Source organism: Nannobrachium achirus (genome assembly GCF_963921795.1).
Source record: "Nannobrachium achirus genome assembly, chromosome: 11".
Taxonomy (NCBI): Eukaryota; Metazoa; Chordata; class Actinopteri; order Myctophiformes; family Myctophidae; genus Nannobrachium; species Nannobrachium achirus.
In genome coordinates this window covers 58,683,626-58,709,024 of record NC_137820.1, presented here as the reverse complement: position 1 = coordinate 58,709,024, position 25,399 = coordinate 58,683,626, and the positions used below count along the sequence as shown (strand labels likewise).

Here is a 25,399-nt window from a genome sequence, read left to right as displayed (position 1 = left end):
ACGGCTATATATCCTTGGCATTGAAAGGTTTGGCAAACCCAAAGCAGTTTCATGCTATGGATTCGTCATTTTTATAAACATTTTGCTCATATCGATCACTCAAATGTTCATGTGGAGTTGTAGCATGAATCAACTGGACATAGTACCAGAAGGAGAGAGTGTAGTCTGTGACAAACGTGTCACTCTCCCGGACCAAGAAGGTACCATCTCTGCCCCCAGACTCGGCACAGAACTCCTGAAGCAGCCTCTCCGCCATCTGCCTGCCCTCTGGCATGCGACCGTGGAACCACGGCTCCGAACTGTGGAGCTCCGGGCACTGAAATTATTAAAAGACACAAAGGATGGAGGGAGGGAGGCAGAGAGGAGGGAGAAAGAGGGAGACAAGTTAGAGTGTGTGACTGTGAGTGACAGATATTGAGTCAAATTGGAGGGCGGGAGGGAGAATGGTAGGGTGAGTGAACAGCAGAGGGTGTGAAGAGAAGGAAAGTGTGAGGAAGAGAAGCAGTGAAACGTAATGAGAAGTGAAACAGGTTTGGGAAAGAGATATGGAACAGATGCGTGGACAGAAGAGTTTAGTAAAGTACAGATCATTTGTGACTGGAGAGAAAGTGGAACACAAAGAGTTACTTAAAAGGTCTTATGACATCAAATAAAATAAAATAAAAATATATATATATATTATTAGGCTTTTTTTTCATGTTTCCTGACCTCAATTACACCAAAAAAACTGACCTTTCAACATAAAGTGTTTTTTCTGTAATCTGTAGTTTTTTTTTATAATTAGGCACAGAAAGGTGAGTTCATTTGTCTCTGGACATACGCATCATCATCCAGGGGAGGGTGTGGTTGTATCATCTTTGCTGTTACTTTACATTGTGTTTGCATCGGTCCAATGCACCATTTACCATTCATCACTTTGGTGACCTTGTACCAGTGAACTGTACCGTCATCAAACTGTACCTTTTCCTATGCAAACTTCTAATAAAGTCTTCAATCAATAAAAGAGTTCACCCTCCTCTACAACCACATTCTCCTCTGGATTATGATGCATAAATCCAGAGGCAAATGAACTCACTTTTCTGAGCTTAGTAATTGAAAAAACTACAGATAACAGAAGAACCACTAAATGTTGAAGGTTATTTTTTGTTTCTTTTGTTTTCTCGTGTAATTAAGGTCAGGAAACATGACAAAAACCCTCAAAATAAAAATAAAAATATTACATTTGATGTCATAAGACCTTTAAATCAAAGTATAGGCCCATTCCCACTGGGCCAGATAACAGATAAAAAAATCTCTTTCTCCAGATATTTTTCCATTCAAAGTGGATGGTAGATACAGATAAAAATAAATATCGGTCATAGATAAAGCAAATATTTGTGACAGATTTTTTTTATTATCTGTATCTACCATCCACTTTGAATGGAAAAATATCTGGAGAAAGAGATTTTTTTTATCTGTTATCTGGCTAAACGAATACTTATGATTATTTCTGTGAGCAAAAAAAATCACAGATAACTGATCCCATGTGATGCATGCACTTCTCGTCACTGATTTACCTCTCCGGGGTCTTCCTCTTCGTCCTCATATTCCTCTGCATAATACAGTTTTCCATTTGAGATTACACAGTAGTGCTTATTCCACCGCTGGGGAGAAGATCCACCAGAGATTAAAATACAGAAAATCCACTTGTTTCATTCCTCTAGTCTAAAGCAATGATTGTACAATCAACATTTTCAACAAATTGACCCTTTCAATAAGGTGCTACAATTGTTTCGGCTCCTGACACTACTCCTAGAAAAGACTTTGTGTTTCTAAAACATTGGGAAAAAACTAACATCCTGGTTCAAATGTGTGAGTTTAGAGCATACATGGGCAACTGGCGGCCCCCATCTTCACTTAATGCGGCCCTCAGGTTAATATTGGAATACTGACATAATATTGATTTCAGCTGTTACAATTCCAAACATGCAAACACTTTAATTACTTCAGTCTAAATTAGTAGCTTAATGACTAGTACAAGTATTTTTTTTAATGTCCAATGTATTTCATATATAAGTTTATAGAGTTAACATAAGAATATATAAAAAACAAATTGAAATTGCATAAAGATTTTACTTTTCAGGATTCCAATTCAAAAATAGCTAAAAAATAATTCAGGATTCCAATTCAAAAATATCAAAAATATCAGATCTACAAGCTCAAAACGTGTCTTATAGATCTATAGATATTATTATTTTTAGCTTATAGATCTATAGACTTTTGACTGCATATGCATTGTGGTCCTCTGGAGTGAGTGTGACAACCCCTCTCCATCATCACAGTTGCCCACCCCTGGTTTAGAGGGATCCATACAGTGCTAAAACAAGACGCTAAAAACAGAAAAATCTTCATTTGGATAAGGACAAATTATATAGTTTGATAAACTGTCATTTGAGAGTCTTGCGCCAAATGCAGAATATATCTAGGAATCCAACTGTAAAACATGTAGACCCCCCTTTTCTACAGGAGTCTATTCCCGTTTCACAATGCCTTGCTACTCAAGGACTTTATTAGGAGTAGGACTTGGGGTTCAGAGGTTGTTAAAGATCACTATTTTACAGTACCTGGTCTACGGGATCCCAGATCTGCAAGTCTCCCATTTTGTCTCCCTTCTTGAATTCCTTCCGTACTAGCCCAGTCTCCATGGATAGTGTCTTGTGCTGCAAGAGGACAACAGGTCAGTGTCTCCCTTGACCGCCCTGCAGTTTGCTTTATCTAGGCAAATATTGGTGAGGATGATGCCTTGATCTACCTGCTCCACAGAGCCCACACACACACGAGATACTCAGTCAATCCCAAGACCACTTTTGCACATTGACTACTGGGATGTACAGGTCTACCAATATACCAAAGAACCAAACCCTGTTTAGAATTTGTTTCACTGTTGATATATTGAATTAATATTCAATAATAGTTCAGCAAATGCTCATTAGTAATATACAGTACTATTGTACTACTGTTGTAGGCTGACCGAGACAGCATAATCTAACTGCATAATCGTCCTCATACAGTATTCAGTGTTGATAACCTCCATTATGGACATACAGTATATATCCAGTTTATCCATGTACATGTATATTTCCGGTGACAGATTGAATAGTGAAGTAAAGACAGTGAGAGACTGAGTAAGAGAGAGATAGAAAAAGAGAGAGAGACTTAATACCTTGAGTATAATCTTGCCCTTGAGTTGTGCTGGAGAGGGCAGTTGTTCAGCCATTTCTTCCACAGGTTCAGTCAGCAGTTTGTCTCCAAACACCTCCTTGAAGACACGAGCCATGTGACGCTGCTGCTCCAGTTTGCAGTGCTCCTCTATGGACAGGATCAGTGGGTAACTGGAATAACATGAGAATAGCAGCAATATGTTGTTAGTGTATTGTGTGTGTATGAGCGTGTGCATGTGTGCGTGTAGTAGGGCATTCACCAAATATTCGAATATTCGAATATCAAAGTCACTATTCGACGTTATTCACCGAAGTCGACTATTCGCTTATTCTTTTTTTTCTTTAAAAAATATATTATATAAAGCTATATATATATATTTATAAAGCTTATCGAGATAGGAAGTCATAAGAATGAGTTGTCAATGCCCTGGTGGATGAATTTGTTAATGCTCTATACCAGGGGTTCTCAAACCTTTTTAGGCCATGACCCCCAAAATAAACATATTTGATCTGGGGACCCCCACCCTGACAAGCACTTGGAATTGTAGTAATTACATTTAATGGGACTCGGTTCCGCAGATAAATATTGTGAAAATAGCAGATCTACATGTAGATCGGCTATCTTCACAATGTTCGCCTCTTGCTACCTTAAAATTTGACAGTTGGGCCAGTACTGTCGAATATTCGACTATTCGAATACTTTGAGGTCGAATAATTCAAATACTAAAAATCACTATTCGTGAATGCCCTAGCGTGTGCGTGTGTGTGTTTCCGAGGGTGATGATGGGTTGCTGCCAATAATGTGGATTTAGAGATGATGATTCTGACACTAACTCTGAGGTGACGAAGGCATGATCGTTGATGGCTTTGACCACATCGTCAAACTTGATTTTAGTTGTCCTGGTCCATCCATGGTAGATGATTGGCTCCCCGGGGCCATCCCAGCAATCCACTGGAAGTATACAACAGGTACTTGGTTAAATCATGCAATCTGACTGGTTGATAGCTGTTGTATAACCAACATTTGATATAAGGTAGTATATGTTAACCATTCCACTTACATTCAACACAGCGACATCCAAGACGCAGGCAGCGTATGTAGGCTTCTGGGGAAGACTCGCTACGAAGCTGGTCACCTGTCAGGTACCTTGAGGACAACATCCACAACCCAACACAGGGAACATGTGAAAATAAGATAGATTTCATAATAGGCATAATATATATATAGAATAGATATATCGTCACTCTCGGGCAGAAACCTTGTATGTTCAAGTTTCAAATGTGTATGTTTTTTTCATAGTAAAGCCCTACATCATCATACAAGACTATGCACAAAAGTAGTGAAAATAGCAGATCTACAAGCACACTACGTATCGCGGTGCAAGGTGTTGTGTGCTCGCAGATCGGCTATTTTCAATATTTTAAATCGTTTTTAAAGTGATAAATACAAAACGAACGGTTGTGGACATACAAGGTTTCCACCCTACAACGGCGATATATATATAGTGTGTGTGTGCATGCGTGCATGTGTGTGTTACTGACGTGTTGTGCGAAGAGTTGATCCAGTAATGAGACAGGGGGTTGTTCATGTCCAGGTTGGACACCTCTGAGAACTTCTCATCCCAGATTGAGTTCTCTTTAGAAAACAGGAAACCTAAAAACTGTGAATGATACAGAGAAGAGAAGACTGGTTTCAAACCTAAAAACTGTGAATGATACAGAGAAGAGAGAGAGAGAGAGAGAGAGAGAGAGAGAGAGAGGGACAGAGATGGAAACCCATTCACACGCATACATTGCTCAACTGCTCAATGACTCACTATGATTGACCTCTTGACTCTCCCTGAATGTGATACCGTCCCTTTCACACAGACCCATGAACACACACACACACACACACACACACACACACACACGCACACAAGCACACGCGCACACGCACACACGCGCACGCACACACCCACACATAAACTCTTTGACTTCGAGACAGAAAGAAAAAAGCAGCACCTCGCTGACAGTGAACTTGGGGTCATTGGTTTTCCTCATGGTGTCATCAATGAAGGTCGTCATCAGCTCTCTGACCTGGTTCTGATCAGTGGCCCACGACTCCTGAAGGATGGGAGAGGAAGGGAGACAGACAGAGAGAAAGAAAGAGACATTGAGACAGTGGGATGAAGAGATAAAGGACCGTAGTAAGTGAGTGACTGTTGTGATGGACATATAGACGAAAAGAACAATGGCAATCCAGACAGAAACGGAGAAAGATAAGCAGGCACCTACGAAAAATAATAATATTATAACCATGCATGTACCTGCTGCTGGTGCTGGAGGAATTGTTGGAAGTCATGGAGCAGAACCTCGGAGGAATCAGCCTTATCTGTGCAACTACAACACAGAAAAGAACCAATACACTGTCACACCACACTATTCTCACATTAACCTGTTTCGTTTGTCCTCCAATGCTAACAACCACGCAATGATACAGTGAAGGTCAATCACTTATCACTTACTAGCACTGTTTTACTTTTATTTTATGTTTTGCTTCTACATTTAGCATGCAGACAGACATGAAGCTGAGAGGACGGGGTCAATTCAAAGCCACAGGAGAAAACTGCAAATATCACACAAAAATAGGATGCTTACCCCATGATGAAAGCACAACTTTCTGTTTTAAACTCCTCGAGGATCTAATATTGAAGAACGATAGCATGAATTATACGATAACAATCACTAGAATGAATGTTCAGTGCTCTCTTAAAACAACAACATTAGGTAATTTCAGACTCACTTCTTTCTGTTCAAACATTATGAAGTTGTACAATTTATGAAACTGCTCGAAGTCCAACTTGTCTTTCTTTGCTCCCACTTCCTGTGAAAGCAACAGGAGGAAACAAAATGCGGTCATAAATCACAGCACATTCAGAGGCTAAATTCAGACAAGTTTACAATACACCTATACTTATACATTTATTTCACCGTATTATAATAAAGTGAGAAATCTGAAAGTCTTGCTATCTTTTAATTCACAGGTGCCTTCATTTTAATTGTTGTTCCTTCCACATGCAGACATAGTGTAATAGCTTGCCTCCTGTGCATGTAGGTAGTAGTGGCATTATAAAGGGCAGAATCTAACTGCATAACAAGGTGAGTAATGCTGGAAGTGAACGTGGGTGTCTGCACTATCGTTTTCAAAAGGTCTTCATACTTTGGTGCTGTGCTGGAGTTTTCACAACGAAACGTCTCCAGTTTAGGGAGCCAAATGTAGCCTTAGTTCAACAATAAGGTGAATGACAATACAGCACATGAATATTCTGAAGAGCTTTGATATTTGAATGCATCTCAACAACATTTCCCATTCACTGTATAGTAGTCTGGAAAGTCTCTCATCTCAATTTAAAGAAACATAAACATAATCAACGGGACATAATCATGATACATGACCACAGAATTTACCTAAAAATTGTCCAAGGACAGTCTATGACCCATTTCTAGCTTAATAGTTTTTCAAATATAATTATATTTTACAACCAGGAAATAAAGATAAAAATACACAGCTTCCCTGAATCCAAACTGCAATATTGTGCCATACATTCAGTGAGGACAATGTAAAGATAAAGGGAGACACTGTACCAAGAGTTTTTCTTTGAGGATTCGTGTGTTAGGGGCCTTGTAGTTAAGCTGAGGTAAGAGGGACTTCAGCTCCTTCAAGCTGATGCTGTGGACAGGAGAGAGAAAATCTTAAATTATAACTTGCAGCTCTAGTATGAATTAAAGGAAATTTAAACTAGGATAGGCTGAAGACTTGACTGACAAATGGCATAAGGTCTGATTCATGCTTGATCTGTATGGACGGTGTCTCTGGTTTCAGGTTTTCCAAATGTTCCAGTCCGTTTTCGACCGCAGCGCACAACTTTAGCTTAATTTCTGTTGTTGCTTTGTGTGCATTTAAAGCTGGATCATATGGCAATGATCAGTAAAGAGAACATCGTGGTTAAAATGTTTAAGTGACGCACAGAGTTTCCATAGAACTCCAGCAGAGCAGACCCTCTGCCAGCACTGGAGTCTCCAAAACTGCTGTCCCCTTCCTTGCTGGATCAAGCATGAATCACAGTGAGCCTTAAATAACCGTATCGGTCATCTGGCGTGTTTAGCACTGACTGGCATTGACTGCAACTCACAGTATACTGGACATCAGTGTCGACCATTTTCCAAAGCATATTGTGGTTTGTTTGATTTTCAAGGAAGGCACTGAATTCCAATCATTTCAGTCTGGTATTATGAAGATAAACTTACAGAGGGTTATTCCAACACACTAAATATTCTTTGTGTGTCCTGAAACTAACGCTAAAGCTTCAGATGTAATTTGTCCATGTGTGGTCCAGCCCTATGGAATTTATGGAATGCATGTGCTAATAAAAACAACTTTTTCTAAAACAAATACAATATTTAAGCAGTTTTCCATTTTAAATGGTAGTTATAGAGGGCAATTATTATGTATTAAACATGGGTTGATTGATACTACTCTCAGAGGCACTTAAACACAGGTAATGTTTTACTTGCTCAAACTAAAGGTCATGCCCACTTGGCCGAAAAGTAAATACAGCACATTATAGGTAAACAGTGCTTTTATTTTACATTCCACAGACCACAAGACAGAGCGCTTTGGCCACATTCAGGTATTTAGACAGATATCTCGTACGGTACTGTGCTTATAGACGATTGTGTCCCCTTTCAAACGACCACTTGCCCGGTCGGGCAACCTGAAGCATACTCCACCTGCCCCAAAGTTTTATTTACCTCCCAGGGGCAGGTGTGCAACCCTTAGTGTCAAGGCCTGATTAAGGCATATACTGAGGCTTACTAGCCGGAGATCCTTTTAAAGCTCTATATTATGTCATTTTGTTTAGTGAATAAAATGTTTTATCCAATCTGTTATGTAAAGTATGTTAACACAATACAAGTAACAGTAACAGGTACAATTATCCAGTTACAGAAACACAGTAGTTTCTTTTAGCTTGGAAGCCCCATTGATGATGTCATTGGTAATGGTACTGTAGGCATGTTTCTGAACTGTTCATAGCCTACCAATGAGACTTAAAGTAATTGTGCATTATTGAGGACCAATTATATGAAGATGTGGTTGAAAATGGGTGACGTGATGAGACTTTAAGTCAGAGACAAACAAGAGGACTAATACTTTACCTGTTCTTTTTGGTCTGATTGATAGAATACATCTGTTTCCTCAACCAACTAGAAGTACAGAAATAACAAGTGTTTTCGTAAGATAACCATGACATTCACTGTATGTTCATATATCATTAGTATTAGCATGTGTATATGAGTACCTCTCTATGATGTCTGGAGTGGGGGCTACCAGTGTCTCTTGTCTCAGCAACTCCAGTCCTATCAGCCATTTTTCTGCATCCTCCACTGAATCAGCTGGGAAATCCACAGACATTTAACCAGCATTTCATCTCAAATTAATTTAGGAAAACTGTAATTTCTTTGCCAGGTAATAGAAGCCATTATTGTGAAGTGTCAAACAACATATTGTAACTGCGTCTGCACACATAACATACCCACCTCCAAGACTCAGTGTGCTCAGTACAAACTGGGAGCCGTAGAAGATTGTGAAACAGGTATTTTCATCATGTTTGTCCTTGCCGTCTTTGAAGCGCTCAAAATCCTTTGAGTTTCTACCTCGACGAATCTCTCTGATCTCAAACAGGTCCACTGAAAAAGATACATTTGTGATTGCATTTTTTTAAATGGAAGAAATACCCTAAAATTCAAGCACGCTGTTTGGGAAGTTATCTGAACAACTGAACAACTGTATGTGACAGTATCACACGACTCGACAGTACTTATCATTCTGTTTAAGTTAAAGGTTTAAATGTGTAGATGACAACACTGTGATGGGTCTGTTCTCCTGTGTTGCCTCACTAGTTGAGTGGTGTGTTCATAACACCTTAACTAAGCCTAAACATCTAAAACCAAGGAGACTGTCTGGACTTCTGCAAAATAAAAAAATTAGCTTCTGCCATTAGTCATCAGTTACCAGGCTGTCAACAGCTTCTAGAAGACCATCATTTCTTCTTGTCTTAATGGATTGTCAACCGTTACGAAACCTGCCCTACCAGTGACATCATCGGTAGGCAGGTTTGGTCATTTCAAAAATGTCTTCAATTACCAGGCTGTCAACAGCATAACACTTCTGGAAGACCATTTCTTCTTGTCTTAAATGGAATGTCAAGGTAGGGTAGAGGTATTGTGCAGAAATATCAACATGTTTTTCTTTCTGCAACAATCTAAGACGTTTAATGTGTCGAAGCAAGGCAGGGTTTACTAACTTTTACAGAGTGTTCTCACATTCTGTATCACAAGTGGCGAAGTATAATAATACTCTACAGTATACTGTATTACAGTATCACCTGGTTAGTGGCTTGTGCTTGAGGCTGGGAGGTCGGAGTTCAATCTGGCCGAGGCGAGTACAACATTTCCTGTAAAGGTTGTGTCTCTAAAGTGCTATCAAAATATTTGTAATGGCTTCATGTGAAATCTAGATGGATTAACTTGCTTTATACACACGTTCACACACTCAGCAATACATCAACAGAATTAAGTGTTTTCCTGTTCTTGCATAATGTATTATCTAGGTCTTTAAAAGACCCTCGCTTGTTTGCATTGTTTGTGGTTTGCAGTAACTGTTTTGTTGCAGTGATGACTGTGTGGTTTAGGTAGTGCAAGAGGTGAAATGCAATCTGAAATGTGAAATGTTGTGTTAAGTGCATCTGCAGTAGGTGTATGGGTATTTAAATAAATACACCTTTAGGTTAGTAAGATATGTGCTCCTGTATGCAATATAATTGTTTTGTAAACAATTATTTTTTGAAAATGCCGGTGCATGAACCTATGAGGAAGAGTCAGTGGGCTGAAGCTGTAAAGTTTCATCCCAGGGCACTTATGACAGGCTTCAAGCAACTGGTTGTATTTAAATCTGCAGCCTGAAGCTGAAACCACTGGTTTTGAGGGCGTTCAATATGAGTTCAGTGGCCATGAGCCTTGATGTTTTCTGGGACGCATGGTCTGACTCACCCGAGGGAGTCAGTTTGGGGGTTTAACAGTTATTTTCATTTTCACTTTGCATCTCACAGAGAGTAGATTTCAGTGGTTTCGTTTATCTTCAGCGCCTCGCTGAGCACATTTGAACTTTAGGGCCCCATTGATACATTTTTGTGTCTTTATGTGGTTTCTCGCAAGTTTATACCTGCAATTAGGACAATGCGATAATCCAACTAATAGTGAGTGAGTGAGTGAGTGAGTGAGTGAGTGAGTGAGTGAGTGTGTGTGTGTGTGTGTGTGTGTGTGTGTGTGTGTGTGTGTGTGTGTGTGTGTGTGTGTGTGTGTGTGTGTGTGTGAGAGAGCGGTTGACTTCTTCAAGTACATGATATGCATCGCACATCATTTAACCAGCACCAATTTAACACCAACCCAATGATTTTTTTACATTTTAAGAGAGAGTTAAATTGGACCTGGTATTAAATGAGAATGTGCTCATTTAGAGCTGTTTCTTTTCACTAGAGGTGTGGGCCGCACCGGTACGTCACACTGCCGATCCAACTGATATGCCCATATATGGAGATCTCTGCATCTGTCAGTTCTTGTCCCTTTTATACCCTTATGGAGATCAATGTATCTGTTCGTCCATGTCCCTTCCATACATGGAGATTCTGACTGATTTGTTTGCTCCTAATGCCATGAGACACACTGAAGTTTCAACACACTCCATAATTGGCCCTAGCTGCATTGGGAACTCCTTATATGGTTATTGGCTGAGTCATGGTGACATAAGCCTGATGACCGGGGTCAGCCCATCCGCTGGTCCTCCCTTAAGCCAATTTTAATATAGGATGTGTGAGCGTTTTACTCACTGACTCCATCGGTCTTGTCCGCGGTGCGTGTCCATGCCACCTGTCGTGTCTCCATGATGACCTGCACAGTGAGCCGCTCCACCTTCTGGAGGAACACAGTCATGACGATACCCATCTCCAGGTCCCGCTTGATCAGGCTCTTCTTGTACTCCGTCATCTCCCCTTGCTGGCCCCGACACGCCATCTCTGCTGCAGGAGGGAGGGACAGTATGAGAAGGAGGGAGACAAAAAAAAAGACAGTGTTGATGTTTTTTCAGTTCACATTCAGGCGGGAATCATTTAAATTTCATGTCAAGATTATCCTGGCCAAAATAAATGTGGCTCAAGGGTAGAGTGGCTGGTAGAGCGTCCGGATGGGAACTGCGAGGTTCCCAGTTCGATCCCGGGCTCCCCCACAGTTAGTGTCAAAGTGTCCTTGAGCAAGACTCTGAACCCCTAATTGCTCCTGATGTGCAGGTTGGTGCCTTGCATGGTTTCCTATGCCATCGGTGTATGAATGTGTGTGAATGGGTGAATGTAAAGCACAATCTATGTAAAGCCCTATGGCTAAAAAGCGATATATAAATGCACCATTTGCCATTCACATTATTATCCCAATGCCCATTACAATTTATAATTTAGGCAGACACTCTTAATCCAGAGCGACTTACAATAAGCAAGGTAATACATCAATACATCAACATCAATACATCAAATGCATAGAAATAGTCATCTAAGAAAAAAGAACGTAGGTAGAGCAAGCACCTATTCAGTAAAAAGCTTTATATAAAACCTAAAATATGTTATCTAACTTTCATGTATGGTCATTGAGGGTGGGCAAGTGCTAGGGTAAGTGCTATGGGCTAAGGTGGAGTCTGAAGAGGTGAGTCTTCAGACCACGGCGGAAGCTAGGGAGTGAATCTGTTGTTCTAAGTGCGACACAGCTTGGGGGCCAGGAGGGCGAATTGTCTAGGACGAGTGGATTTTCAGGTTCTGTCAGCATCCCTGTGTTGGTTGATCTGAGTGAAAGGGTGGGGTTGTAGGGGTCGATCACGCGGTGGCGGTACTGTATGGAGGCGCCATACCTTTGGCTGCTTTGAAGGCCAGCATCAGTGTTTTTTGTATTCTGTGCGGCCAGTGAGGAGAGAGTTACAGTAGTCAAGTTTTGATATGACTGATGTCTGGATGAGGAGCTGGGCTGACACCTGGGTGAGGAATGGTCTGATTCTACGGATGTTATAGAGTGTGAACCTACAGGACCAGGTGACCGATGCAATGTGTGCCTTGAATGATAGCTGGCTGTCCAGGACCACACCAACTTTCTTAGCAGTTGGAACCGAAGTCACCAATGTGTTGTCTATGTTAACCCTTGCATGGGGCAAGACTTGCATGGGGGAAGCTTGAGATGGTGCCCATTCTAGGCATGGCCGCTATTCGGAAAGTGTGGTCAGAGTTCTGGAGAACAGTTAACGTATCAAGTTCACACATGGCGGGTGTATTCAAGGGTTTCATTTGTAGTCCTACATGGCCATGTTGAGGACCAACACAGGTGTTTCAATTTGTCTGATTGGCATAGAAATAATGTTCTACGCCAATCAGAACACCTGTTTTGTTCCTCAACATGGCCGGTATAGGACTACAAATGAAACCCATGAATTGCTGAAGAGTCGAGTGTGAAGTCAATCGGATGAGCAGTTTGATCGGTCAGTTGAGTGGTTCACGGAATACATTTGTCCGCTTGGAACGAACCGGGCCGGTTCTGGAGAATCGCTAATTTGATCTACTTTACACTCAAAACGTCACTCTATTGGGTCCTCTGCAGTACACCAAGGCATGCAGGAAACAACACTGTGGTATTTTTCGGCAAAAAGTACTTATAGTCTTGTGGCTTAGAAAGTGAAACGTGTCAAATCACTGTCCGACGTGCAAAAAACGTCTGCATGTTTACTTCTGGCTTTAGTTGTGCTCCTAGAGGTGTGATAATGTGCCCTGGCACTGAACTTTTCAAGACACTGATTCACACACGTGGGTATTCACGATTATACAGTTGTGTTATCTTGAGTGTTTTCTATAGCGATAAAAGAAGTTACATCCTCCCATCCCTTGTAGTTCACATATCTATGCAAAAACAGGAAAATATGATGCTATTTATCATTCATCTGAATGTGAGACAAGGCAACCCGGCCTACAGTACATGACTCAAAAACACCATGATTTGCAAATGACTATTAAGACTGTCACGATCATGTAACCTTTTCTTTTTTGTTGTTGTTTAGTTATGTTTTGTCTTTTTCCTTTGTTTCGTCTTGTGGCATATTTTGTATCTGTTAATACTGTGCTGTTTTGATATAAACCACGAGCATGACACTTTACTTGACAATTGATTGTCATACAAATAATTGTGATTAATGTTTTAATTATGTTTTTGGCAATGAACATTGGAACATATTAACAACTCAAAGTTTAAGTTATATGTTCCAATGTTTTTTTGTTTTTGTTTTGACACAGTTCAATATTGAAAATGGGTGGTCTTCCCCTTTAAGGCTTAAACCCTCTATTTTTAGTTAAGAAAAATGTACCTGAGTTACAACTGGCAATCCAAAAGGCAATCTACAATCTCCCAACTGATCTGCTAGTTTTGGAGAATGTTCCCCCCAATATATGGATGCTGGGGTTCAAGTGGTTAAAAGAAATATATATTTAGGCTGAGTAAACAAAATACCTAATCATAATCTAATACAAATTATAATATGGCCAAAACAGGCCATATTTAATTGTATAGGCCTACACCACTCTACCCTCAAGCCACATTTATTTTGCCCCAGGATAGGCTAATCGTGAATGACATTTTTAAGATTCTCGCCTGAATGTTGATGAATTGAAAACATAGGACCACAATGGAAGCAAGTCCCTATGACCTTTTTGTGTTATCCTTTTAGCCCAAGTGTTACTGTACTTCCATGCGGTTACATCTTATATTAAGTATGCAATCAATCGAAAAGGATGTGACATTGTTATTGGCTGGGAAATTGTAAATGACCAGCAATGTTGAAACAGAGCAGTCTTATAAACCATAAACGGTGCATGCATGCTGTTGATGTTTTGGCCTGAGGTGGGGCTATGCATGATAGAAATATACCAGACTTATACTTACAGGTACATGCGTGTCAAACAGCAGTTCTACAAGCTGTCGCAGCAGTGCAAACATGCTTGTCTGTCTAGCTCTCTACATAGGCAGGAGGCACCTAGGGGTTAGGGGTTAGGGCCCAGGGCCCATTCCACCCCACGCTCCCCAGAATGGGCACAAACACATTACTAGAGTTACAAAGAGAAGTCTGTCCAACGTGCTTCAGACAAGTTGTGGGTAGAAGGGCTTGGTGCCCAACAGTGGGACAAAATGAAGATTACCTGGGCACTTTAAAAGAGACCCCCAAAGAAATACAGGAGTCTCTGAAGGAGACGCTGGTCGAAATCATCCCTGAAAATAAACATACAGACCCAGTTGAGAGTGCTCCAGAAGTCTTTTTTGAAGTGCTCAGGTAATTTTATTTTTATAATTGTATTCACTACTAGAGTTGTAAGGCATGTAGGAGTCAAGAGAGGACCTGCACAGAATTTACATTCTTTGATTTTCATGATAGTTAATGCATGTACAAAATTAAAATAAAGGTAAAAAGTGGATAGATAACAACAGGTAAAAAATATATATAATAATAGTAACAATATAGTTGGGGCCTGGTGCTGTAAAGGCTAAGCGACCCACATTTTTAGAAATTGTAGATGGGCCTTGTGGCTGAGGGACCCTGGGCACTGGACCCTTTGGCTCATTCAGTAATTCATCCCAAGCATGGAGGAGATAACAGCGGGGTGAATTGTTGTAGTTCAGTAACTACAGAAACTTGATGCTGTCAACAACACCGTATTGACTTAATTTACAGATGTTTTATTAGAAAAGAAATGTATTGTTCACAATTGTACATTTAAAAAAAGCCTTGTGTCTAAAGATTGAGAGATGAAATGGGTTGCCATCACTCTGAAGGTATTAAGTATAACTTACTTAGGCCTATATTATCACCAATCCAGTGTTTCTTGTGTGACCTGTACACTATACAGCTAGGCTAGCATGTAATTTATGCGGCTTCCTCATATACTGAGTGACAACTGAACTGACGCCCTGGGCACATGCACTTAGGAATGCAAGCAAACAAGTGCAAGACACACACGCGTTATGATATCCATTGTTTATATTAAACAAACAAAAAAATATCAAGCATTCTAATGCTTCCTATAAGATGCCCTGTTGTAGCCTATTTTTGGCATCAATAATCAAACCCTGTGCCTACCCTACCAGCATGTCCTATGACTTATTTCTTTTCTATGTAGTTTGTGGTACAGGTAGGTGGAACAGACTTTCTGCCCCCCTTCTTAAAGTCGTATAGATGACAAAAATATGTTGGGTAACTATGATCATTCTGTCACACAAACTATGCAAATGATGGCTTAGTCAATGTCAAATGGAAGATTACTGGAACTTATTAGATACACATAAAATCATCTCATTTCAAAGATTATTGCTGCAAGTGCAAATAGGTAACTTAACTGGAACTAAATAAGTCTATTTCCTACCATCTTGTGCAGGTTGATGTAGCCATCTGTCAATTATAACACATGGGTAAACATACAGCTGCATTGGACTACATAAACAATGGGATATTCAACACCATACTACTACTGACTCTCATCTGCTCTCTGCTGTAGCTCAACAGATAGCCTGCCAGCAAAAAGCGGATTTCCCCCGTTGTCACTTACATTGTCATGTGTAACAGACAGTAGTCATTACACATTTAAGACAATCAAACACAACTGACAGCCAAATATAAATAGGCTACTTACCCTGTTAAACGTAGCCTATATGTCAGCTGCTCAGGCTCCTCACAGGATGGCGTCAATGCATGATTGAAGAGTTTTCAAATAACACTAGTTCCAGTGTAGTTGGAGCAGCTATAGAGGCCAGCAGCAGCAGCCGCACAACGGTCAGTTCCTCTATTGGCGTGTACAAGGAAGTAAAAGTTCACTTGCATTATAGACTATAGAGGCATGGCAGTAATAAAAACACATCCGGAAGCGCGGATGTTATCTATGCAAAGTCCGCAAGAAGAGAGTTTGCCGGCTGAGCGCAGTTGCGTGCACTTACTTTATTGTCATTTGTCACCCCAATAGTTGCTTTATGATAAAACACACTTTATATATAGGCCTATCTCTGGTATTACTCTATGCCACGTACGGTCGGTATCGGTATTGCTTGCCGAAAATAACGGATATTTTAGCAAACGCATTGTGTCGTGAGCTTGTAAATCTGTTACAACATTGTTACAACACTGTTTCCCAAACAGTGGGGCACTGACACGTTTTTATGGGTCACGACTCATGACTCGACACTCGAGTAAAACATGTTTTTATTTTCCTACATTAATATTTAGGCCTATAACCTCCCCATATAGGCTACCGGTCTATATAGTCCTATATCCAAAATAAAGTAAAATAATAATAATAATTGTATATTTTCAGACATTTTTTAAAACAAACACATCTAAGAAATTACATAAATAAATAAAAAAAGATTACAAATTAAGAAGTGAAAATAGCCGATCAACAAGCTCTCAAGTTAAAATAGCCGATCAACAAGCTCTCAAGTTAACGCTAGACTCTAGACTGTCTAGACATAGATCAAAACTAGTGCACATAGATTCTATGTGCACTAGTTTGGGCCCCGAGGTGGCCAAACGTTTAATCCGCTTTTGGGTCTCTCAATCGAGCTGAAAGGTTTGGGAATCACTGAGGTCAAGTAGTAGGTCTAATTTAGTTACAGTATATGGCTTTAAGCAGAGGAGTCAGTCTTCCTGCCACAGTAAATTGTAATATGTAGGCCAGGATCAGTGGTTCCGCGTGCCGCAGCACCTGCTGCATGTGCTCAACTCGGAGGTGACGTGCGTGAGGAGTGGAGCAGAAAGATGTCTAAACAAGGAAATCCATTGTCGGCTGCTGCCTATTGTTACATTATGTAAAGCTTCTGATAGTCATTGTTTCAATGAACGGTATATTTATTCATATTTTGGGTAGGGGAACCGACACGGTTGGAAAATATAAGGACCCAAAATGTTTTACTATCCAAAAAAGGATAGTAGGTAGGCTATCCAGTAAAGTAACTACTTAAGTAGGCTACATTGTTGAGGTAGCCTATTTGTACTTTACTTGAGTATTTCCCATAAGTATTTCCCATTTCCAACACTTTACTCCACTACATCTCAGAGGCAAATATTATACTTTTACTCCAATACAATTATTTGAAAACTTGAATTAGTTACTTTGTAGCTAGATTATGATTACAAATATATACATTTATGCGAAGCATTGTGAGCTTGTGGATCTGCTATTTTCCAAAAATGTATACAAGTATACATTTTGAATTCTCGACTTTTACTAGCAACAGAGCATTTCTATATTGCAGTATTGATACTTTTACTTAAGTAAAAATATGTGAGTACTTTTTCCACCACTGGTAGCTAAGGTATAGGCCTATCTGCAATCAACTGAGGTCCTCATGGTGTTCGATATTTTCCCTACGCAAATATAAGACTGGGTAGCAGTGTTAGAAGAGTGCTGCCGTTGCTCTCTTCTTTTCCCTTTTCTATATGAAACAAGGTCCATGTTGATGGGAATCGCTGTAGGCCGACATACCATATTTGCATGTAACTTCACGTGCCCATGTAATTTACATAATGGAGAACAGAGGAGAAGTCTACACATCAGCTTGGCTTGATTCTAGGGGGGGGTGTTTTGATTAACTAAGTTCTAAATGTTGAGGTATATTGACATCGGTATTGACACTGACAACATCGGAAATTAATTACCGTACCGGAGTAGCCTACAACAGAATTGAAACCGTAATGAGTGGACACTCAGGTGCCCTCTTATTTTAAATACAACAAACGTCACACGTTCATATAGGCCTACAGGGCAGGCAAAGCTCTTTAATTGCTACCATACAGCAGATACAGAACATATTATGCAGATAAATCTGTGTGCGCACACAATCACGTTCTCCCTTTGAACTTTACTGTCCTGTACCTTTTCCAATGCAAACTTCTAATAAAGTATTGAAGCAATCAATTTAAATACTGGGGGGCGCTCTCCATTCCGACATGTCGCCACTCCGACAGTGACTTCTTATTGTCGGAGTGGCAACACGTCCATAGAGGTTAAGGTTTGGGTTAGGGTAAGAGGTAGGGTTAGTGTCGGAATGGAGACATGTTAGAAAGGAGACATGTCGGAATGGAGAGATGCACTCTTAAATACCATATGATAATTTAAAACACAACACATACATGTGTACATCAATAATACACATCTGAGAACAACTGTAAACAAGGCTGTCAACCCTCCTGGATCCAGCAGGAGTCTCCTGGATTTCGACCACATCTCTTGCTGGACTCCTGGATTGTCATTTCTCCTGGATTTCCCCTGGATTTGGTATCAAACTCCCAAAATTCCAGAACACAGGAAATTACACCTACTCCGTTAAAAGGTTTCTTGGGGAACAGATAATGCTTTGAGATGTGTACCCCCTCACTCCTGGTCTTCCTCTGGTTCCCTGAGCCCCTGGCTGTGGAGAGTCTTCCCTGCCATCTCCATCATGGACTGGAGCTCTTTATCATCCAAGACACTCCTCTTGTTCTCATCCTCGTCCTGTAAAAAAAGATAGACAAAAAGAGACAACTCAAATGAATGGGCTATAAACAGAAACAATAAATATGGTGCCATTTGTATTCTCAGACCCTGCTCAAAACAAGGCTAATAAGAGTCTAAAAAGCCCCATGAGACAGTGCTGCTCCTAACACCCAAATGGAAATGTTGGCTGAAACTGTAGCACTGGGGAAAGTGCTACATCCTGCAAACTGCCTAATATATTATGAGACAAATTGTGTGCAAGTGGAAGGTTTGGCATAAGGGTGATGCTACAGGAAAAGGCCACAAATCACCAAAATGTAGGGGAAAATAAGTTTTTATTATTCCCAAGAATTAAAAAATATCAAAGATACAAGCTCACAATTGCAGACTAGTCTAGAGTACCTTTCTACTTAGTCTCGCGTGGCCAGACTGTTGCCTCCGCGATTTGGTCAAATGCTCCCGACATACAGTCTGGTAAAGGGAAATAGAAACGATGAGTGCGAGGTGAAGCGGAAGTGAAGCCCCCTCGTCACTTCCGTTTCAGTCTCACATCGCACACATTTATCATTATATAAATAAAAATCATATAAGCATGTTTAGCTTGCTGCTTAGCAGAAATTACATTTTAAAATATATATTCTTTAACGGTAATGCCCGTTTCCATTACTCGCCGTTAGGGAGCTGCTGTTCCAGACTCTATATAGCATTCAGAGATTGTGGAATAGTTGTCTGGCTATGCCAGACTACTTTCTACTCAATGTGTTGTCTATGGCTTGGCTGCCACCTAGAGGCCAATAAGCTCATCCCTCTACACTGGAATGCAATGTATTTATTGATTCAAAAGAAATCATGTTGGCAAATAATGGTAAGTTATATGGAGGTTTGTTAAAAAGGGTCCTTTTGCACAACTGGGCAGCAGTCAATGCATGAGACCGGAAAAGGGGTGATCCTTCACTTAAAACAAGAAAGGTGTTTTATTGCAAATACAACGTTTCAGTAACTGACGTTCATCAGGTATCTCCTGTCACCAGATACCCAATGAAGTCATATGGAGGAAAAACAATCAAAACAAACTACACGAACTTTACAAAATCATTCCCTCAGCATCCTGCTGGCTCAGTTAAACTAAAATTCAAGCAATTTCAACTTCATTTTCCTGTAACATTTCATAACTTCTCTATCTTTCTAGGCATTGCCACCTCCCTATATTTCATATTAACTAATATATGAAAAAATAAAAATAAAACAAAAGAACAAAATATTTACACTGACCTCTTCTTTTTCTGGGGGTTTGCCAACCCCCCACACCTCCATAGAGTCTATAGTGAAGTCCTCATCTCCAGAGAGCTGGGGACTGCCATAAGTGGTGCATTTGGGTCGTGCTCGACTGTGGCCACGGCCAAAGTCACTATCCAGCCACAGGCCGAAGTAGCCGTGCTGTCCACCCATACCCTGATCCAGAGAATTGAAAAGTTAAGTCAACAAAAAGTTTGACAGTCGGCGTAGCAAGCAGCAGAGTCCTACATTGTCTAATAGTCTCACCAGTCCGTTGGGCATGGATCGCTGGTTGTGGTTGAGATACATGAAGTGTTGGTTGTATCCTGTACAGGTGTACACTCGCAGCCTGGGGAACACAGTGAATAGGAAGCATCTGTCGTCTCCTGTGTAGACACAGACATGCATCAGCATACAGACATAAATAAATGGCACTGCACAGTGCACACCCCTGGGTCATATGGGACACGCACGCCAAGTTTGAGTTTGAGGCTGCTCGGTCATGACTTGGGCGCCCCAAGTCATGTCCAAGACAGACAACAGGCAGACACAGCTTTCATGAATTAATAGATAGATGACATGCCTAAATTAGGGACACCAAGTTGAATGTGATTGTTAATCTGTATTAATCTCAGTCTTATGTCTACATATTACTCAGTCTTATGTCTACATATTACTCACTCTCCTGTGTTTTTTTTTGCTCTGACCTTGGAACTGTGGTTTGACCTCCCAGGCTCGGGAGGCGAAGCCGCCAAAGATGCTCCCCTTGGTGTCTTTGACCAGAAGAATGGTGGGCCCATGGCTGTGCCCGTGCTTCGTAAGCCCAGTCAACATCCTGCTGAAGCTCTCCCCGTGCAGTTTCGTGGAAAATAAAAGATTCCATGGGGCGCTGTAACGGTCTGGCAACTGGAGTGCCGGGGGAGAGAAGTAGAAGACAAGTAACTGAGTGTCAATAATTCACCTGAAATATCACCATGGGCATGAACTTTTAACAAGAGACTATACATGAGTGATAAACAGATTTGACATACTATTTATTCATAACCAAATGAATGCTGCAAAGTTTCACAGAACAAGCAGCCACAAATTATTATGACTTGCGCAAGCAGAACGTGCAAGTACTGTAATCGGTTTGGTATGTACTGTATGTAGGTGACTGGGATTTTTGAAGACCGTGGTCCTGAAACTGCTGGGATTCTGGGAATGTATGTATGTATGTAGGTGTCCCCCTACAGCCAATGAGGGACCAGCATTCCTGGTGATGATGTCAGCAGAGTTTGGTATTTAAGAGCACTCTTGGTAATGTCTTCATTAACGAGCGAAGACATTAGGGACATGAGGCCAGCAGCGCACACCTCGTGGCGTTCTCTGCTTGCGCTCAAGTAGGCAATGTGTGGCCTGCTTGAGCGTAAGGCGCTAGTTGGCACCTCGACAGAGAGCAGTTTGATTTTATTTCTGGTTTTAACAGTGAGTTTTAGTATGTTTCCTTGCTCCTTTCCATCCCTCCTTCAGATATTTACAGAGGAAACCCCTGACCTGTGGTGCCAAGAACATGAGGGTGGGCAGGTCCAGCAGACAGCTCAGCTCATTCCAGGGTTGCACCCAGCACGGGGGCAGCAGGGTAGGAGGTGGCCTGGAACTCAGGCCCACATTCAGGCCCTCGGCTCCCAGCATCTCCAGGTACACTCCTACCTGGGACGCCCGGAAGATCCAGTGCTCCAGACAGGGAACATCACAGCTTCCCTGGTCTATGATAGGAGAGCGGAGGAGACAAAGGAACAGAAAGGAAAGGTACAAAATGGCATACCGGTAGTCTCTAAATGTGCTCACAAACTTTCAAATAACCTCTCCTCTTACCTGAAGATTTAAGTTCAGAGCACATCTGCTCTGCCAGGAGTTTTACACCAAGGGACTGATCCCCCATTCTCTCTGGCTTCCAACCCTGCAGGCGCCCACTATGGGTCAGAATCTGAACTACAGCCGAGACCAGATCTTGTAAAAACTATGGTAAAAGAGAGGGAGAGAAAAGGAGAAAGGGAGGAAGGGTTACGGAGATTTTAAACATACGTTTCCAGTTCAAATCTGCTGCTGAGCCAATCAAATTAAGCTATGGGAAAGGGAAACTGCCACCTTCTCAAAAAAGAGAACTACAAATATGCACTCTTGTGCCATCTTATAATGAGCAATAGTGAGGACCAATTATATGAAGATAAGGTTGAAAATGGGTGACTGCTCCTTTAAGAAGTAAGGTGGATAAAATCTCTTCCCTCAAAATGCCTCTACTTAAAAATAGAAAATAAAAAAAATAGATTTTTGCAACTGTCACCACTGGGTACCTTGCTCTCTCTCCCTCCACTGTCTCTCTCCTTGGCCTGAAAAACGTTTATTGCGGATTTCGGTTTCCAAAGCGCAAAGAAAAAACACAGCAGTGTGCAACCAGCTTAACAGTGTGCAACCAGCTTAACAGTGTCTGCTCAGTGCTCACCTCAGCTACCTGGTCACGTGTAACACACTGTGACCCTCCTGCCCCCCGCTGGGCCATGGCCATGACAAGGGGTGCCCGTTCTTCTGCTGTACCCCGCAGGACATCTGCTAGGAAGATGATGAGTTGCTCACGACTCACGCCAGAACCGGCGGTGGTACCAGCTCTGACGCCGGTCTTCCCTGAGGGCGCAGGTGTTTCCACAGCAGGGTCAATGCTACACATGCCCTGGTAGAGCCTCCTTATCATAGAGTCTGACACCATGCTCCCCATAGAGACCTGAGAGAGACAAAGAGAGGGTGGCCTAGTAGTGTGACCTGAGCACATAGTACACATTCATAATTTTGTCCTGAAGAGAAGTATCTTTGAGTAATAATAATAATAATAATAAAACTTTATTTGTATAGCACCTTTCATGACATGAAATACAGCTCAAAGCGCTTTACAGAGCTTCTTTCTTAACAGAAAAAAATACACAATAAAGCAGAACATTTTAAACATAAAACGCTGAAGAACATTTAAAAAAAGTAAGGACTCTACCATAAAAAACATTTTCAGAACAGTACGGACTTCAATAGCAGCACATGGATTCAAAAATTCAGTTAAAAGCAAGAGTAAAGAAATAGGTCTTGAGCTGTGCTTTAAAGCTATCCACAGAGGCTGCCTGTTTTAGGTGTAGTGGGAGTTCATTCCAAGCTGTCGATCCGTAGAAGCAGAAAGCTGCTTCACCATATTTTGTATATGTAATTTTAGGCACATCAAGCAGGTCTGCACTAGAAGACCTGCGAGTATCTGTGTTGGGAATCCCAACAGAAACTCACTTTTCAATTTTTTTTTATTGGACATATTCATATCCTTTGGGGTTACTTGACTAAAGTACCTTCAACATCTCTAGAGTTAGAATCTTTCCGGAGGACCCTTTATCCGGGACACCTGCAGAGGCCCCGCCACCTTGGAGGCGGTCGAACACTGCCTCGATGGTGGGTCGTTCCTCCGGGCGGAACCGGGACAGCCGCTTCTGCGCAACGACGCTCTCTGTGTTGCCCATGTTTTATACACTGCACTGTTAGTACTGGGAGATAAATGTACAGTCAGTGGATAACACAACACATCATCACTCATCAGTATGTCGACATGTAGTATGTCGATAGTGTTAGGCTCTGATGCCCCCATACGAAAACTTACATTAATACGTTGCTAACCTGTATAGGAATAGTTGGCTAAGGCTTCCATTCCATGACCAGAGAGTGCAGTCCAGGGACAAGATGAAAACAGACTTCTTCCTGACTTCCTATAACAAATAATCGTAAACAGCTGTAACCCTAGCTTTCAGGTGACCAGCAGCCCCAGCAAGGTATCTGCATTGTTACTAATATATACCAGGGCAGGAAATACAGACAGTCCAATGGTGGTTGAGAGGCCAAGCAAACCCTAATTTCTTCTCATCTCCTTTGGAAACAATGGAAAGTTAGTTTCAAAGGCACTTGACCAAGTGTATTCAATAACTTCAGCTGCCTCTTTACATACATTAACCACTATAACCAGTAACTGGTTAGCCACTCACTTTGTTACACTATGCAGACTGTCATCCTGTGCAACAAGAGTCATGTGACATGAGTGCTGCAAGGAGTTCTCTGGACCACTTCACCTCTGGGACAACCAGATCTTATTTTATTGTTGTTTGGGACACGATCAACACAATCCTGAGTTATTTTTTTTTGTGTTCAATCTGTGTTTTTAGATATTTTAGTATTTCAGCATGCTACACAGCTTTGTAGCATGATATTACATCATCTAATGCATCACATGATGCAAACCCCATTCCCACTGGGCCAGATAAACAGATAAAAAAATATCTTTCTCCATTCAAGTGGATGGTAAGATACATTTAAAAATATCTGTCACAGATATGTTTTCATCAGTATCGTTATTTTCTTTTCAGTATCTTACCATCCCCTTGAATGGAGAAATATATTTTTATATCTGTTTATCTGGCCCAGTGGCAATGGGCCTTAAGGGTTAAGTTTTAGTGGTCGGTCGGAAAATTGGTGCTGTGAGCTCAAGTGCATGGAGCAGAGCTAGATGTGTACTGTATTAGCTCAGTTAACCATTAGCATGAACAATGATGAACATCAAAACAACAATCAAATGTACAGAGAAACAGTAAGCAAACAGGAAAGTCCTTAACACAACACACGACTCTTATAACAAACATGCTGTGCAATGTTTTAATATAAACTCAAGACTTTGATATTAATATTTTAATATCCTTATCCTTACCTTTTGGAAGCAAAGGAAAGACTATAAGCCCATGGTGGCTGCGGAGGGACAAAACGGCAAAACACAGCAGCATACACAATACAGCAAATGTGCGCCATCTGCTGGCAAACATATGTCACTCCCTTACACAGATAAACACCAATCAGATTAACAAGATCAGTACATGTTCTCTTCAATTTCGGTGATTGGTCCCTGTTGTCAAGGAAGGCGGGAGTTGCATTAGGGGTATGTTCAAGGTTATTCCATTTCCCAATTCAAGATGATAAAATATACCGAATATACCTATATTCTATTCTATTGCATTATTAATTATTATATTACGGACGGAAGATACAGGCTTCAGCAACCCATGTTCATTATACTTGAGACTGATGTGGAGGAGCAGAGACCAGAGGTATCATCAACAGACTGGTAATGACCTCAGCATTGATAAAAAAAAAAAAAAAAAGATAGATATTGTTAAACCTTTCACTCACATTATATGCACTCTATCATTAAACACCGGCACCATCCCAAATGCCATCCCA

General features: G+C 41.0%; 2 protein-coding genes across 3 annotated transcripts in view; both read right to left on the bottom strand.

The window, feature by feature from the left end:
* Positions 1 to 16,137, bottom strand: part of plcg2 (phospholipase C, gamma 2) — a 34,500-nt gene extending 18,363 nt beyond the window's left edge. Inside the window, exons 1-17 of the mRNA XM_080736417.1 lie at positions 16,001 to 16,137; positions 11,129 to 11,317; positions 8,781 to 8,930; positions 8,543 to 8,636; positions 8,400 to 8,447; positions 6,828 to 6,912; positions 5,986 to 6,066; positions 5,841 to 5,884; positions 5,510 to 5,582; positions 5,205 to 5,306; positions 4,743 to 4,861; positions 4,262 to 4,347; positions 4,035 to 4,152; positions 3,203 to 3,371; positions 2,604 to 2,699; positions 1,557 to 1,643; positions 147 to 316 (exon numbers count right to left, since the gene is read on the bottom strand). Of these exons, the coding sequence (XP_080592543.1) occupies positions 147 to 316; positions 1,557 to 1,643; positions 2,604 to 2,699; positions 3,203 to 3,371; positions 4,035 to 4,152; positions 4,262 to 4,347; positions 4,743 to 4,861; positions 5,205 to 5,306; positions 5,510 to 5,582; positions 5,841 to 5,884; positions 5,986 to 6,066; positions 6,828 to 6,912; positions 8,400 to 8,447; positions 8,543 to 8,636; positions 8,781 to 8,930; positions 11,129 to 11,312 (1,706 nt within the window). The 5' untranslated portion in view covers positions 11,313 to 11,317; positions 16,001 to 16,137. The remainder of the gene's footprint in view (positions 1 to 146; positions 317 to 1,556; positions 1,644 to 2,603; positions 2,700 to 3,202; positions 3,372 to 4,034; positions 4,153 to 4,261; positions 4,348 to 4,742; positions 4,862 to 5,204; positions 5,307 to 5,509; positions 5,583 to 5,840; positions 5,885 to 5,985; positions 6,067 to 6,827; positions 6,913 to 8,399; positions 8,448 to 8,542; positions 8,637 to 8,780; positions 8,931 to 11,128; positions 11,318 to 16,000) is intronic.
* A 1,975-nt stretch (positions 16,138 to 18,112) lies between these two features.
* meak7 (MTOR associated protein, eak-7 homolog) lies at positions 18,113 to 24,914 on the bottom strand. Of its 2 annotated transcripts, XM_080736418.1 has the most exons (11): positions 24,873 to 24,914; positions 23,795 to 23,883; positions 23,473 to 23,664; positions 22,596 to 22,871; positions 21,968 to 22,112; positions 21,647 to 21,858; positions 20,818 to 21,016; positions 20,378 to 20,496; positions 20,108 to 20,287; positions 19,238 to 19,306; positions 18,113 to 18,853 (listed from the first exon to the last, which is right to left on the bottom strand). In XM_080736418.1, the coding sequence occupies exons 3-11, from the start codon at positions 23,638 to 23,640 to the stop codon at positions 18,734 to 18,736; spliced, it is 1,488 nt and encodes a 495-aa protein (XP_080592544.1). In that variant the 5' UTR covers positions 23,641 to 23,664; positions 23,795 to 23,883; positions 24,873 to 24,914; the 3' UTR covers positions 18,113 to 18,733. The 2 variants fall into 2 exon arrangements, with proteins under 2 accessions (XP_080592544.1, XP_080592545.1); XM_080736419.1 differs by lacking the exon at positions 19,238 to 19,306.
* Between the last annotated feature and the right edge of the window lie 485 nt (positions 24,915 to 25,399).